At 41.6% G+C, this 13,887-nt stretch overlaps 1 protein-coding gene across 1 annotated transcript; it reads left to right on the top strand.

Moving 5' to 3' along the window:
- Nucleotides 1-1,151: 1,151 nt before the first annotated feature.
- Nucleotides 1,152-6,520, top strand: LOC142179593 (uncharacterized). Its single transcript, XM_075250498.1, has 2 exons — nucleotides 1,152-1,871; nucleotides 4,280-6,520. The coding sequence occupies exon 2, from the start codon at nucleotides 5,706-5,708 to the stop codon at nucleotides 6,324-6,326; it is 621 nt and encodes a 206-aa protein (XP_075106599.1). The 5' UTR covers nucleotides 1,152-1,871; nucleotides 4,280-5,705; the 3' UTR covers nucleotides 6,327-6,520.
- The last annotated feature ends 7,367 nt before the right edge of the window (nucleotides 6,521-13,887 follow it).

Below are 13,887 nucleotides of genomic sequence, written 5' to 3'. Positions count from 1 at the left end.
TCTATATATTTCTATTTCCTTATTGTGTTGTGTTGGCTTTGGTATTTTCATGCGAGACTCTAACAATTGGTATTTCTGGTATTTACTGATTTTCCTTCGGAGGTTGAGTTATTTTCATTTGTTAACTGCATTAATTCATTTTTTGCATTTTCTTTCATGCTGTTATTTTACACTGCGTAAAGGTTATTGTAAGTGACTACCTTAGCCTCGTCACTACTTCGTCGAGATTAGGTTCGGCACTTACATAGTACACAGGGTCAGTTGTACTCATACGACACTCTGCACTTCTTATGCAGATTTTTGTATTGGTCCCAGCTGTCCGTGAGGTGCATCAACTCGAATTATTACTGTTAGAGACTTGAGGTAAATCTGCTGACGTTCGTAGACCTTGGAGTCCCCTTCCTCTTTCCTTATTTATTGTTCATTTCATTCAAATCAGTTGTATTTATTTCATACTCTATTTGTAGAACTTCTAGTAGGTCGTGTACTTGTTGTAGACATGTGATTTTTTACCCTCCCCAAGATTTTTTATATTTTAGCATGTAGATATTTGGTTTAGGTCTAAAATCACTATTTTGGCTATTTTTTAAACTTCTTCAGTTTATCTTATTTCAAAGACTAAAAGAAAAAGAAGAAAAACTAACAAAAAAAATATTTTTGTTCTTTATGTTAGATTATAGATATTTTTTTTATAGCTAGTTTTATTTTATTTTATTTTTACAAAGGATAAAAGAAAAGTTTCAAAAAATATTTTTACTTGGTTTAGTGTAATTTTAAGTTATAAGTATTTAGTAAATATCGAGTAGTATTTGAGTTTCTCTAATAGGATTAGTTTAGTTCTCTTTTTAATATTGTCTACTTTAGATAAATAGTATTTTTGTAACTAGTGTTATCTTATCCTTAATAGAAAAAAAAAAAAAGTTTGCAAAACAAAAAGAGTAATGAAGCAACAGAAGAGTAAATTTGCAAAGAAGAATCAATTCATTAAATCATGTGGAACCCACCTTATCTATTCCTAACCAACTCACATGCACATTGGAATCCAAAAAATAACAGAAATTCTTTTTCTCTCTCTCTCATTCACGTTTTGGGTAGGGGGACCTTTCCCTTCACTTTCTATATAATACACCACACGAAAATATACAGAAAGTGAACGCCTATACACAAAAAGAGATCCTTCAGTCGCATAACACCATAGAGACCCCCACCCACTGCTCGGTTGTTTTCTTCTTCATTGAAGAACAAAAGTTTTCCATGGCTTGAGCTTCAACCAAGAAACAGTCGCAAGAACAAAAAGAATCAGACCACCCCCATCGTTGATCATCTTCTCTTTCAAAAAAAAAACCTAGCACCCAAACTCCATCTCTATGGCCATCGCTGTTTCTGCTTCTTCCCATTAACCAAAACTCGCCAAAATCTTGAACACCAGCTGTTGCTCTCTTCATCTTCCTCCTCCAGCAGCTCGACGAAAAACAGAGCCTAGTTGAATCCCCATCTTCCTCCCTTGAACGAAAAGTAGATTCAGGCGCGCACACACACGTAGAGGGAGAAAAAGATAATCACATTTTTGGAAAAAGGCAGTGAGGATTTGGTGTTTCGGAACTCTTTAATCTTCTTCTTCTATTCTTCCGTTTTCATTGAGAATAAAAAAAATACTAAAAAAGGTTGCTTATGTTTTTGTGTTAATTGGGCTTCGATTTTAAAGAAAAATGTTATGCGTCGTTAGTTTCAATCTCAGAATTTTGGTGTTCAAATATGGATTTGATTGAGACATGGCTGAGTCGAGGTTCATGTTTGCCATTGCCGATGGTTTCCGTTCGAGACTCTGTTTTCCGGCCATGTAACACATCTGGAGGTTCTAAGACATTGAGGTCCATTTCTACCTCCTTTATTTAATTAATTCAAGAATTGTAGTGTTCTATCTTAGTGTTTATGGTTTGAATGAATTTTTATTCTCGAAGTTTTGAATATTCAGATTAAAGTTGTTAAAATGGAACAATTTGCATTCTCTGCATTTCTAAATGGAACAATTTGTTAATCAAATGGAGTCGATTTCAGCAGTGTATTTTGGTTCATTTTGAAAGTTTGAATCTGCTTCTCATATGACAAGTTTACAGATTGTTTTTTTTCTATCTTGTTGTAATTGTTATACGTTACCTTGTCTATTTCATTCTATAAACAATATTGTATACATACACGTATAAGGAGGATTCTTGGTTCTAATAAATCGCTTCTGCAATCGATCCCTAGTCAAAAGTTCTGCAATGTAAAGTTCTGCAATGTATTATATTTCTTGGGAGGTGCTGAAAGTAAAAGTACAACTTTAAATATGAATATCTTTAATTTCTTTAGTTGAGTAGATCGGAGGCGTGCTATATTAGGCAATACATAGTTTATGGCCCTCCGAAATTTAGTTCAAGTTTCCTTTAAATAATGGAATCGAGGTGTGCCGTGCCGAAGAAAAATCTCAAATTGCATGGCCCTCATTTAATTAATACTTGAATCCTTAGAAATTGAGGCACGCCATTTAGTTGAACTTCCATAGCCCTCGCAAAGTTGAAAATGCGTAGTTGCTTTAGGCGCATAATTTAAAATTACCTCCCTAAATTCGGGTGTGCATTTCATGTGACCCAACTCCAATTCTCAACAACGTTAAATAAAATATGTCGTGGACCGCGGGTGCATTTCATGTGGCGTGGTTCAAGGCGTGTTTTAAATAACGTTGAATCTTCCTAAAATTAATTAAAAGCGGTTTAAAGTTAAAATGCACATAGGTTTAAAAGTGTATTAAAATCAGATAATAGGCCAATAATAATAGTTGAGCGACCGTGCTAGAAAAACGGAACTCGGAAATGCCTAACACCTTCTCTCGGGTTAACAGAATTTCTTACCCGAGTTTCTGTGTTCGCGGACTGTAATACAGAGTCAATGTTTTCCTCGATTCGGGATTTGAACCGGTGACTTGGGATACCAATAATTATCCCAAGTGGCGACCCTGAATTTTAATTAAAAAATGATCTCGTTTCGATTGTCACTTTAAATTGGAAAAAACTCCCTTACTACCCCTTACGGGGGCGTAGGTAAAAAGGAGGTGTGATAGCTCTGGCGACTCTGCTGGGGATAAGAACCCAGAATCTCTGGTTCAGGGTTCAGGATTCGAGTTTAGATAAATTGTTATATTTGGCTTTATTTATTATCTGATTTTATTACATGTTTGGGCCTAATGTGCTAAATGTTGCTTTTATCGCTTTGATATTATCTGAACTGTATATATAAACTGCTACGAAACCCCTCTCTTCTCTCTCCTAAGGAGTGCACGCTGGTCGTGACTTCTTTTTGTTAGTGTCATATCCCAAATAGAACGAGTTTCGGACAAGTTGCAAAGCCGGATGATCTTTTGGTTATCGGTACGCAGCCCCCCTCGGCTTGAGTTGTCCGCTCGGGTAAGCCAGGTCTAGAACAATACACCCGGGTTTTAAACTTAGAATAACTTAACCTCATGTCGGATCCCTAGTAGGAGCGTTTGTTTGCATCACGTGCATTTGACTTTGGAGACTCAACACAGGGGTTGGGTCTGTCTAGGACAGGTGTACCTGAAATGAAAAGACCATCCTGATGCATCTTACTTGCTACTTGTGCATTTATTTGCTTCGGATTTGCATGCTGACCGGCTTTTGAATAATAGGAGAAAGTTGAAAAAAGAAAATAGCAGTGTGAGGGCTAAGTGAGATAATCACCTGTTTTGAAAAACCAATGTCCAAATGGTACTGAAAATCTGCCGAAATTCTGGAAAGAAAAAAAAAAGAAAAAATTTTGTTTTATTTTGAAAAAAAGAGAAAAGAAAAAAAGGTTGGTTTTTGTTTTAAATTGCCCGAACTACACCAGTTTGATTCTCACCAGATGTGGGATACGTAGGCAATCCCCATAGGGTCCAACTTCCTTTTTGCAAAAATAGCCCAAAAGGCATCAAAATTTTCTTACTTTGTTGGAAATAAGTAAGGTGAAGCCATTCTTGTCAAAAATAGCCGAATGTCCCCAAAAGGACGTCGGAAGGCTGTTTTTGCAAGAACAGCCACCTTTGGTCTCTTTTTTGACTTTTTGGCCGGTTAGCAAGCACAACCTTAAATCTTCTCCCCGGAAGTGCCGAAAGGCCGTATTTGCAAAACCGGGTTTTATTTTGAAATGAAAATTTGAAAAGAAAAGAGAGAAAAATAGTGTTAACTTTTTTTTTGAGTCAAATGAGTCTTGATTTTGCTTAATCACCCTAATAAATGTGCAGAATGAGCACGAGTCAAAGTTTGCCAATAACAGTCATGAACAAGATCCCTTTGGAGTTGCATATGTGGTGGGAGGATTTGGGTAAATCGGAGCAAGATAAGGTCAATCTACATTAGGGAGGCCTCACCGGGTTGTTGAAGATAAGGCCTAGAGGAGACATCATAAAGGAGTTGGTTACATTTTGGGACCCAGCTCACAACGTCTTACATTTCTCGAATTTTGAACTGACACCCACCTTGGAAGAGATATCAGGTTATATGGGAAGTACTGAAGGTCTGAGGCATAAGTATCTGATCGCTCCAAGAGCTGTTAACTCTCACAAATTCATGGATTTGCTAAAAATAAGCAAGGGAGTCTCATACTCCAAGTTGGAGGATGGTTTTTCCACTCTACGTTTTATATACCAGAGGCACGAGCATATAGGAGGATTCAACAACCCGGAAAACGGGGTTTGTAGCAAAGGGAACCGAGCAAATTGGGATGAGCATAGGCATTTCGCTTTCATGGTAGCTTTCTTAGGCCTCGTGGTGTTTCCCCAGAAAGATGGGAATATCGATCTGCGGGTGGCTGGAGTCGTCAAAGTCTTGATTACCAATGCTAAGAGCACCCTTGCCCCTATGATAGTATCTGAGATATACCGAGCTCTCCCAGCTTGTAAAGTTGGGGCAGATTTCTTCGAGGGATGCAATTTGCTACTACAAATGTGGATGATCAAACACCTGTGTCACCGCCCTCAGTATATGAGTTATGGGTCCGCAGAGAAAAGTTGCATTGAAGAGTTCGACACAAGGATTTCAGGGTTCAAATTACCAGAGGGGTTTGGAGATTGGGTATCCCTCCTTCGCTCCATCACTGCGGGGCAAATAGAATGGACATTGGTTGGCTTCCTGTTGAAGAAATTGTGTATATGCCCGCCACTGGTCCTTAATTCCTCCTAATGGGTCTTCGAGGCATTCAGCCTTACGCTACATACCGGGTGATGAGACAGTTGGGAAGTGTCAGGTGATGCACCCAGATGAAGATCTTAATGTTTATGCGGTCGAGGTTAGCTCTGACGACCAATTTCATGAAGAAACATATCGTTCTATTTGGAATGAGTGACAGTATTTGACAGCAAACACTCGAGTGCGTGACCTATCTAGAGGCGAGGTCTCACCCGCCTATCTTGTCTGGTATAGAAAGAAGAACACTAAAAGGTCCGAATCGGAAAGACCAGCCAAAAAGCCTCAGATTCAGGAACTCGTTGAGGCATCGCAAGAACAGTGGGCTTGGTTGGCCAAGGAGAATGAGTACATGGCCACAATAGGAAAGCTGGAAAAGCAAGTCAGGGATCTCCAATTCGAGAATGGTTTGCAAGCTGCAGCGGATGAGGGTGAAAAGAAAAAGCTAGCCAAAAAAATGAGGCCCTTCAAGCCCAGATTCGAGAAATGAAAACAGCAGCTGAAAATCCTGTCAAAAGTGCAAAGGATGAAAAGCTTATAAAGAACCCTAGGCAGAAGGTGGATGAGTATGGTTTTGATTTGAACAAAGCAGAGGGTGAACTAGCCAGGGCTCGAACAAAATTGGCTAAGAATGCGGAAAAACGAGCGCGTCTGGTTAAACAGTCTAAAGAGAAATACGACAATGAGGTTGCGGGGTTGAAGAAAAGGGTCATCACCGTTGAGAACAAAATGATCAAGCAGGCGAAAGACTTTAAGGCTGAAAGAGAACATTGTTATACAACAATGGCACAGTTAGAAAGAGACCTGCAACAACTCCAAGAACAGAATCAAGTAGCCGAACAAACTTTGGAAGTCAGGGACAAGCAGATTGGGCATTTGTTGCAAGAAAAGGGTGTCATAAGAGAGAGAGTCAGAAGGATCGCTAACTACATCGCGATGAAGTGCAGTAGTTGTGAGGATATGACTAGATCCATGTTCTTTGCCACTGTGATGACCTTTGTCTGCCAGATAATGGAAGATCTCTACCACCTCCAAGGTGATTTAGCGCATAGGCCCGTGGCGCGACCGAATGATGTCCCGCGGACCCAGGAGCAGTTGAGGCATTGATGTATTCATAATTTTCATTAGAGTCTGTTAGTCCGTTTTCGAGTCTGTGTTTTCGTCTTTTTTAGAGTCTGTTAGTTTGCTTTTAAGTCTGTATTTTCATCTTTTCATCAGAGTCTGTTAGTTTCTTTTGAGTCTGTTAGTTTTTGAGTCGTTGTAATCAAAGCATTTTCCTTTTTTTTTATAAAAATTTGAAAATCCCAAAATATTTTATTGATTATTTTTACACTTATCCTAAGAACTACGCTCGATTTGATTCATGCGGGGTTATGATACGTAGGCAGTCTCCATAGGATTCGACCATAACCAAAAGAAAGAAAAGAAAAAAAGAGAAAAGAAGAAAAAAAAGAAGAGAGAGGAAAAACAAGAGAGAAAAAGAAAAGAAAAGAGAGAGAAAATAAGAAACCATGAGAAGGAAACAAATGGCAAAACAAGAGAGAGAAATGAGAGAATAAAAACAAAGAGAAATCAAGCAGAGAAAGGCATGAGTGGAAAAAAAGATAAAAGAGACGTTGCAAATGGAAATAAGGAGAAGTCGAGATGACGCAAGCAACCGATCAAATGCATAATAGAAATGGTTAACTGCTTAGGTGCATTCATTTTCCAAATGTGCGGTTGCCTATCTGTTAAACCCTGATCACTAACCAGTTTGTTGTTGTCGTCAAGTAACATGCAGGTGGTTAGTTTGTGTGGCATTCTGGCAACTCACCCATACAACACCCGTTCCAAAAACAAATTGATCATGGACAACCAGGAACTTGATGCGAGTGCCATCGATCCGTCGAGAGAGGTGGAAGAGTTGGATGTTAATTTGATGAAAGAAGAGATGTATAAGCTGAAACAGCAGTTGGCCGAAATGTACCAGGCATGGGCAAAAGGGCAACCACCGCCAGCTTACCCCGCCAACCCTGTCTTCATCCTGCCATTGGCTCAGTCTTAGGAACTTTCTGCTACCGATTCGTCCCTGAGCTTTCCCATTTACCAACACTACCAGAGTACCACTTCCCAAACACCACCAGCTCCACCACCCAAACCAGTTCCATACCCTTCTCCACCAGCCACTCCTGTCTTCGTGGCACCCCCACCTGCTACACTCCATAGATCCTCCAGCGAGCCCTTATTCCAAGCCCATGATAACCAATATTACCCCTCGGAGCCCACTTTCAAGGCTCCAGAACCCTATTCCTACACTCCTCATTTTGATCTCCCTGTGGAAACCGAAAAACCATCTAAAAATCCCGAACAGGAGGAGATGTTCAGGAAAGTTAAAAGTCTGGAACAGTCATTCAGAGACATATGGGGGTTGGGAGGTCAAGTAAGTGTGGCCTACAAAGACCTATGTCTGTTTCAAGATGTGCAATTGCCGGTAGGGTTTAAGATGCCCAAGTTTGATTTGTATGATGGGCACGGTGATCCAGTGGTGCATTTGAGAGGTTTTTGTAGCAAAATGAGGGGAGCTGGCGGGAAAGTCGAGCTGCTAATAGCGTATTTCAGCCAGAGTCTGAGTGGTTCAGTGTTGGAATGGTATACTCGGCAGGATCACGAAAGATGGTACACAGGGGATGATCTAGCCTAGGCATTTTCTTGTCACTTCCAGTACAATCTCGAGATTATTCTGGATCGTCTGTCTTTGACGAAACTTGAGAAAAAGCAAAATGAAAGTTTCAGAGAGTATGGTTTTCGTTGGAGAGAGCAAACAGCGAGGGTTGACCCTCTAATGAAAGAAAGTGAAATGGTGGATTATTTTCTGCAGGCCTTAGAGCCTACTTATTACGGACATCTGGTATTGGCTATAGGCAAGTCCTTCAATGAAGTGGTAAAAATGGGCGGTATGGTAGAAGAAGGGCTCAAGACAAACAAAATCATGAGCTATTCGGCGATCAAGGCAACCACCCAGGCCATTCAAAGTGGAACTAGGGGAGTAATTGGAAAGAAGAAGAAAGATGATGTCGCAACGATCGAGTCAGGATCTTGGTTCGAACCCAGGGGCCCATCACATTACTATAACAAACCTCGACGCCACCACCAAACCTACCCTCATACCCCATATAGCCCACCACAACACTACCACCCACCACCAGACCCCCATTTTTCTATCCACCATGCCCAAACATACACTCAACCTCCTCCCCACATGCAATGGCGTGTGCCAACCCCACAGAATACCTACCCAGCTCCACAAAATGCCTATCCACCACTAAGAGCCTACCAAAATCCCCCTAGAACAGGTTTCCGACCTAATCAAGCATTCAAGAACGAGAGGTTGCAGAAGAAGAAAACCTTCACTCTATTAGGAGAGTCCTATACTAGTCTATTCCACAGGCTGAGACAATTGGGTATGCTGAATCCAATTGAGCCAAAACTACCAAATCCTCCCCCTGAGAAATCTTGATCACTCTGTGAGTTGCAAATATTGTTCTGGTGCTCCGGGGCACGACACATAGAAATGTTCGCAGTTGAAAACAGCTATTCAAGAGCTCATTGATACCAATCGGATTGAGGTCCAAGCTCTGGAGGCGCCCAATATCAACCAGAATCCGTTGCTGACCCATCATGAGACAAATATGATCGAGATAGTGCATAAGGGAGGGAAGCCCAAGAAGACTTCACAGACTATCATGATGATTTGGTCCAGCGAGGTCAGACTGGGTGAAAAGTCAACAAGTGAGAAATCAGTGATCAGGTTGAGCGGGGCAAACAGTGAACCATATGCGGTAGTCAAGAAAGGGTCTTCAAGTGGTGTTGCAGTGAAACAAGAAAAAGCAAAAGTGGTGGTTCTAGAGGTGGCGAACAAGCCTGTCATAATTGTGGAGGGTGCTCGCACAGATCCTGTAATTATCAAACCTATCACCCAATTACCAATAGTCAATAGCAAGGCTGTCCCGTGGAATTATGAACGAGTGACAGTGACTTACAAAGGGAAAGAGGTTAAAGAAGAAGTTTGTGAGACCCATGGTTTGACTCGATCGGGGAGATGTTTTGCCCCCGAAGAGTTGAGAAAAGCTAAGATCTCCAAAGATAACCCAGTGCTGGTGAAGAAAGTTGTGACCGAGGAAGAAGTAGAGGAATTTTTTAGAAAGATGAAAGTGCAGGACTATTCCATTGTGGAGCAGTTGAGGAAGACACCTGCTCAGATTTCACTATTGTCATTATTGATCCATTCAAACGAGCACCGTCGGGCTTTGATGAAAATCCTGAATGAGGCCCACGTTCCTGACAAAATCTCAGTAAACCACTTGGAAAATATAGCTAACAAGATATTTGAGGTAAACAGAGTCACTTTTTCTGATGATGAGTTGCCCGTGGAGGGCATTGAGCACAATACAGCCCTCTATCTTACGGTGAAGTGTGAAGATTCCGTGGTTACTCGAGTATTGATCGACAATGTTTCTAGTGCCAACATTTTCCCTCTCTCCACCTTAAACAAGTTTAAAGTGGAGGATGAGAGAATTCACAAGAATAGTATCTGCGTTCGGGGATTTGATGGCAGAGGCAAAGATTCAGTCAGTGATATAATACTGGAGCTGACGACAGGGCTAGTTGAATTTACCATGGAATTCCAAGTGCTAGATGTGGTTGTTTCCTACAATCTGTTGTTGGGTCGACCTTGGATCCATGCTGCCAAGGCGGTCCCATCCACCCTGCATCAGATGGTCAAATTTGAATGGGATAGACAAGAAATAGTTGTGCACGGTAAGGATAATCAGTGTGCTCATAGTGATACCATTGTGTCGTTCATTGAGGTGGAGGACGACAAGGGGTCATGGGTCTATCAGGTCTTTGACACAATGTCAGTTGAGAAAATTTCAGAGGGGAAATGCGTTCTAGTTCCAAAGGTAACTGTCGCGTCAGTCATGGTAGCTTTCGAAATGTTGAAGAATGGTTTTGTACCTGGTAAGGGTTTGTGTGCATCTCTGTAGGGCATCGTGCAGCCGGTGTCTCTTCCTAAAAACTTGGATACATTTGGTCTGGGATTCAAGCCCACGGCCGTAGATGTGAGAAGAGCCAAAAAAATGAAACAGAGGGCATGGGCCCTTCCAAAGCCCGTCCCGCGTCTTTCCAGATCATTTGTCAGGCCTGGTACCAAAAAGCGCCCAGTGACGACGGTTCCCAGTTCAGTGGTTGATGTGGATGGAGATTTGATTGAAAAGTTCGAGAGGTTATTCATCGATGTGAACATGCTGGAAGCTGGAGAGGGTTCGAGTAAAGCGGATGTGCAGTTTGTTGGGCCTAGTACAAAGATTAACAATTGGGAAGCTACTCCTCTTCCTACTCGGAGGGAGTTTTGGTAGTTTACTTTATTTTTCTTTCAGTTTATCTGGATTATTCCAAGGTTGTAATTCAGATTCTATGTTCCGTTCATTTGGATGTATAAACCTTGTTATCTTTAATTTCAATGAAATGCAATTTCCTTTTTTTCATTCCTGACAGTTTTATTTTTGTTTTTCTTTTCTTCCTTGTACAGTTCTTTTTGTGCTGGTTTCAATGACATGACATGCATGAGGAATCTCCGGCCCAGTCCTAAAAGTCAATCTAATTCTGAAATAATAATACAAGAAATAGAGTGTGATGATGAATTGGAATATGATGATGATAAGGCCTTTGAAGAGATTAGTAAAGAATTAAGCCATTTTGAAGAAAAACCCAAGCCTAACCTAAATGATACAGAAGCAATCAATTTAGGGGACCAAGATAATGTTAGAGAAACTAAGATAAGTGTCCATCTGGAACCACAAATCAGGGAGGAGATAGTTAAAGCACTGTTTGAATACAAAGATGTTTTTGCATGATCATATGATGACATGCCGGGTCTAAGCACTGACTTGGTGGTCCACAAATTTCCCACTGACCCGGCATTCCCTCCCATCAAACAGAAACTAAGGAAATTTAAAACTGATATGAGTGTGAAGATCAAAGAAGAGGTCACCAAGCAGTTCGATGCAAAAGTCATTCGGGTCACTCGGTATCTCACTTGGTTAGCCAATGTAGTACCTGTGCCAAAGAAGGATGGCAAGACCAGGGTGTGTGTTGATTACTGTGATCTCAACAAGGCGAGTCCCAAGGACAACTTCCCACTGCCAAATATCCACATTCTGATTGACAATTGCGCCAAACATGAGATTGGGTCTTTTGTGGATTGTTATACGGGCTATCATCAAATCTCAATGGATGAGGAAAATGCAAAAAAGACGGCATTCATTACACCATGGGGTACATACTGCTATCGGGTCATGTCATTCGGTTTGAAAAATGTTGGGGCAACTTACATGAGGATGATGACGACCATATTTCACGACATGATACATAGGGAGATCGAGGTTTATGTGGATAATGTGATCATAAAGTCCAAAAGCAGTCTGACCACGTCAGAGATCTGAGGAAGTTCTTCCAAAGGCTCCGCAGGTACAATCTTAAGCTCAATCCTGCAATGTGCGCATTTGGTGTTCCGTCTGGAAAGTTGTTGGGATTCATAGTCAGCCGTCAAGGTATTGAATTGGACCCGTCAAAAATCAAAGCTATCCAAGAGTTGCCACCCCCGAGGAACAAGACTAAGGTGATGAGTCTATTGGGGAGGTTGAATTACATCAGCAGGTTTATTGCTCAGCTTACGACGACTTGTGAGCCTATCTTCAAGTTGTTAAAGAAGGATATTGCGGTTATGTGGATACATGAGTGTCAAGAAGCATTTGATAAGATAAAAGGGTACTTGTCAAACCTACTTGTGTTGGTCCCGCCAGAACCGGGGAAACCTTTGATTCTGTATTTGACAGTTTTGGACAATTCATTCGGTTGCGTATTGGGCCAGCATGACATCACCGGCAGGAAGGAGCAGGCCATATATTATCTCAGCAAGAAGTTCACATCTTTTGAGGTTAAGTACACTCACCTTGAGAGGACATGTTGCGCCCTAACTTAGGTAGCACAGAAGTTGAAACATTATTTGTCATCTTACACTACTTACCTCATCTCTCGCTTGGATCCGCTGAAGTATATCTTTTAGAAGCCTATGCCCACAGGGAGGCTCGCAAAATGGCAGATCTTACTGACAGAATTTGACATCATCTATGTGACTCGGACTGCGATGAAAGCACAAGCATTGGCTGACCATTTGGCCGAGAACCCGGTGGATAAAGAATATGAACCTTTGAAAACTTACTTCCCTGATGAAGAGGTGATGCACATTGGTGAGGTAGAACAGGTCGAAAAGCCAGGATGGAAACTTTTCTTCGATGGGGCTGCTAACATGAAAGACGTTGGGATAGGAGTAGTACTTATTTCTGAAACAGGGCATCACTACCCTATTACAACTCAGCTTCGTTTCTACTGTACTAACAACATGGCTGAGTATGAGGCATATATCTTGGGTTTGAGGTTGGTTGTGGACATGGGTGTCCAGGAAGTCTTGATCTTGGGGGACTCGGACCTTCTGGTGCACCAGATTCAGGGAGAATGAGAGACACGGGATGTAAAGTTCATATCGTACCGACAATTTTTGCATGATCTTTGTCAACGGTTTCAATCAATAGAGTTCCGGCATATTCCGAGGATTCATAATGAGGTTGCCGATACTTTGGCTACTCTGGCGTCAATGTTACATCATCTAGATAAGGGTTATGTGGACCCTTTGCAAATTCAGGTCTGCGATCAGCATGCTTACTGTAACGTGGTGGAAGAAGAACTTGATGGTGAACCGTGGTTCCATGATAGCAAAGAGTATATCAAGATGGGGGTATATCCAGCACAAGCCACAAGTGATCAAAAAAGAACAATTCGACGGTTGGCAAGTGGATGTTTCTTCAGTGGAGGGTTGTTGTACAAAAGAACTCCAGATCTTGGATTGTTAAGATGCATAGATGCTAGACAGGCCACAACTATCATGACCGAAGTGCATTCCGGAGTCTGTGGACCGCATATGAGTGGGTATGTTCTGGCAAAGAAGATCCTCCGAGCAGGTTATTATTTGCTCACTATGGAGCGAGATTGTATCAGTTTTGTGCGCAAGTGTCATTAATGTCAGGTGCACGGAGATTTGATTCATTCTCCACCATCTGAATGACATACAATGTCTGCACCATGGCCCTTTGTTGCTTGGGGCATGGATGTCATTGGACCAATCGAGCCAGCAGCGTCCAATGGGCACAGGTTTATTCTGGTGGCCATTGATTATTTCACCAAGTCTTTGACCAAGAAAGCAGTGGTCGATTTTGTGCACTCAAATATCGTTTGTCAGTTCAGGATCCCAAAGATGATCATCGCAGATAATGGTGCTAATCTCAATAGTCATTTGATGAAAGAGGTGTGTCAACAGTTTAAGATTACACATCGCAATTCCACCCCATATCGCCCCAAGGCGAATGGAGCAGTCGAGGCAGCCAACAAGAACATAAAGAAGATACTTCGGAAAATGGTGGAAGGTTCCAGGCAATGGCATGAGAAGCTTCCTTTTGCATTGTTGGGTTATCGCACTACTTTTCGTACTTCGGTAGGGGCAACTCCTTATTTGTTGGTATATGGCACGGGAGCAGTGGTACCCGCGGAAGTTGAAATCCCATCCCTTCGGATT

Source organism: Nicotiana tabacum, chromosome 1 (assembly GCF_000715075.1).
Source record: "Nicotiana tabacum cultivar K326 chromosome 1, ASM71507v2, whole genome shotgun sequence".
NCBI lineage: Eukaryota > Viridiplantae > Streptophyta > Magnoliopsida > Solanales > Solanaceae > Nicotiana > Nicotiana tabacum.
This window is presented reverse-complemented; position numbering and strand designations above follow the sequence as displayed.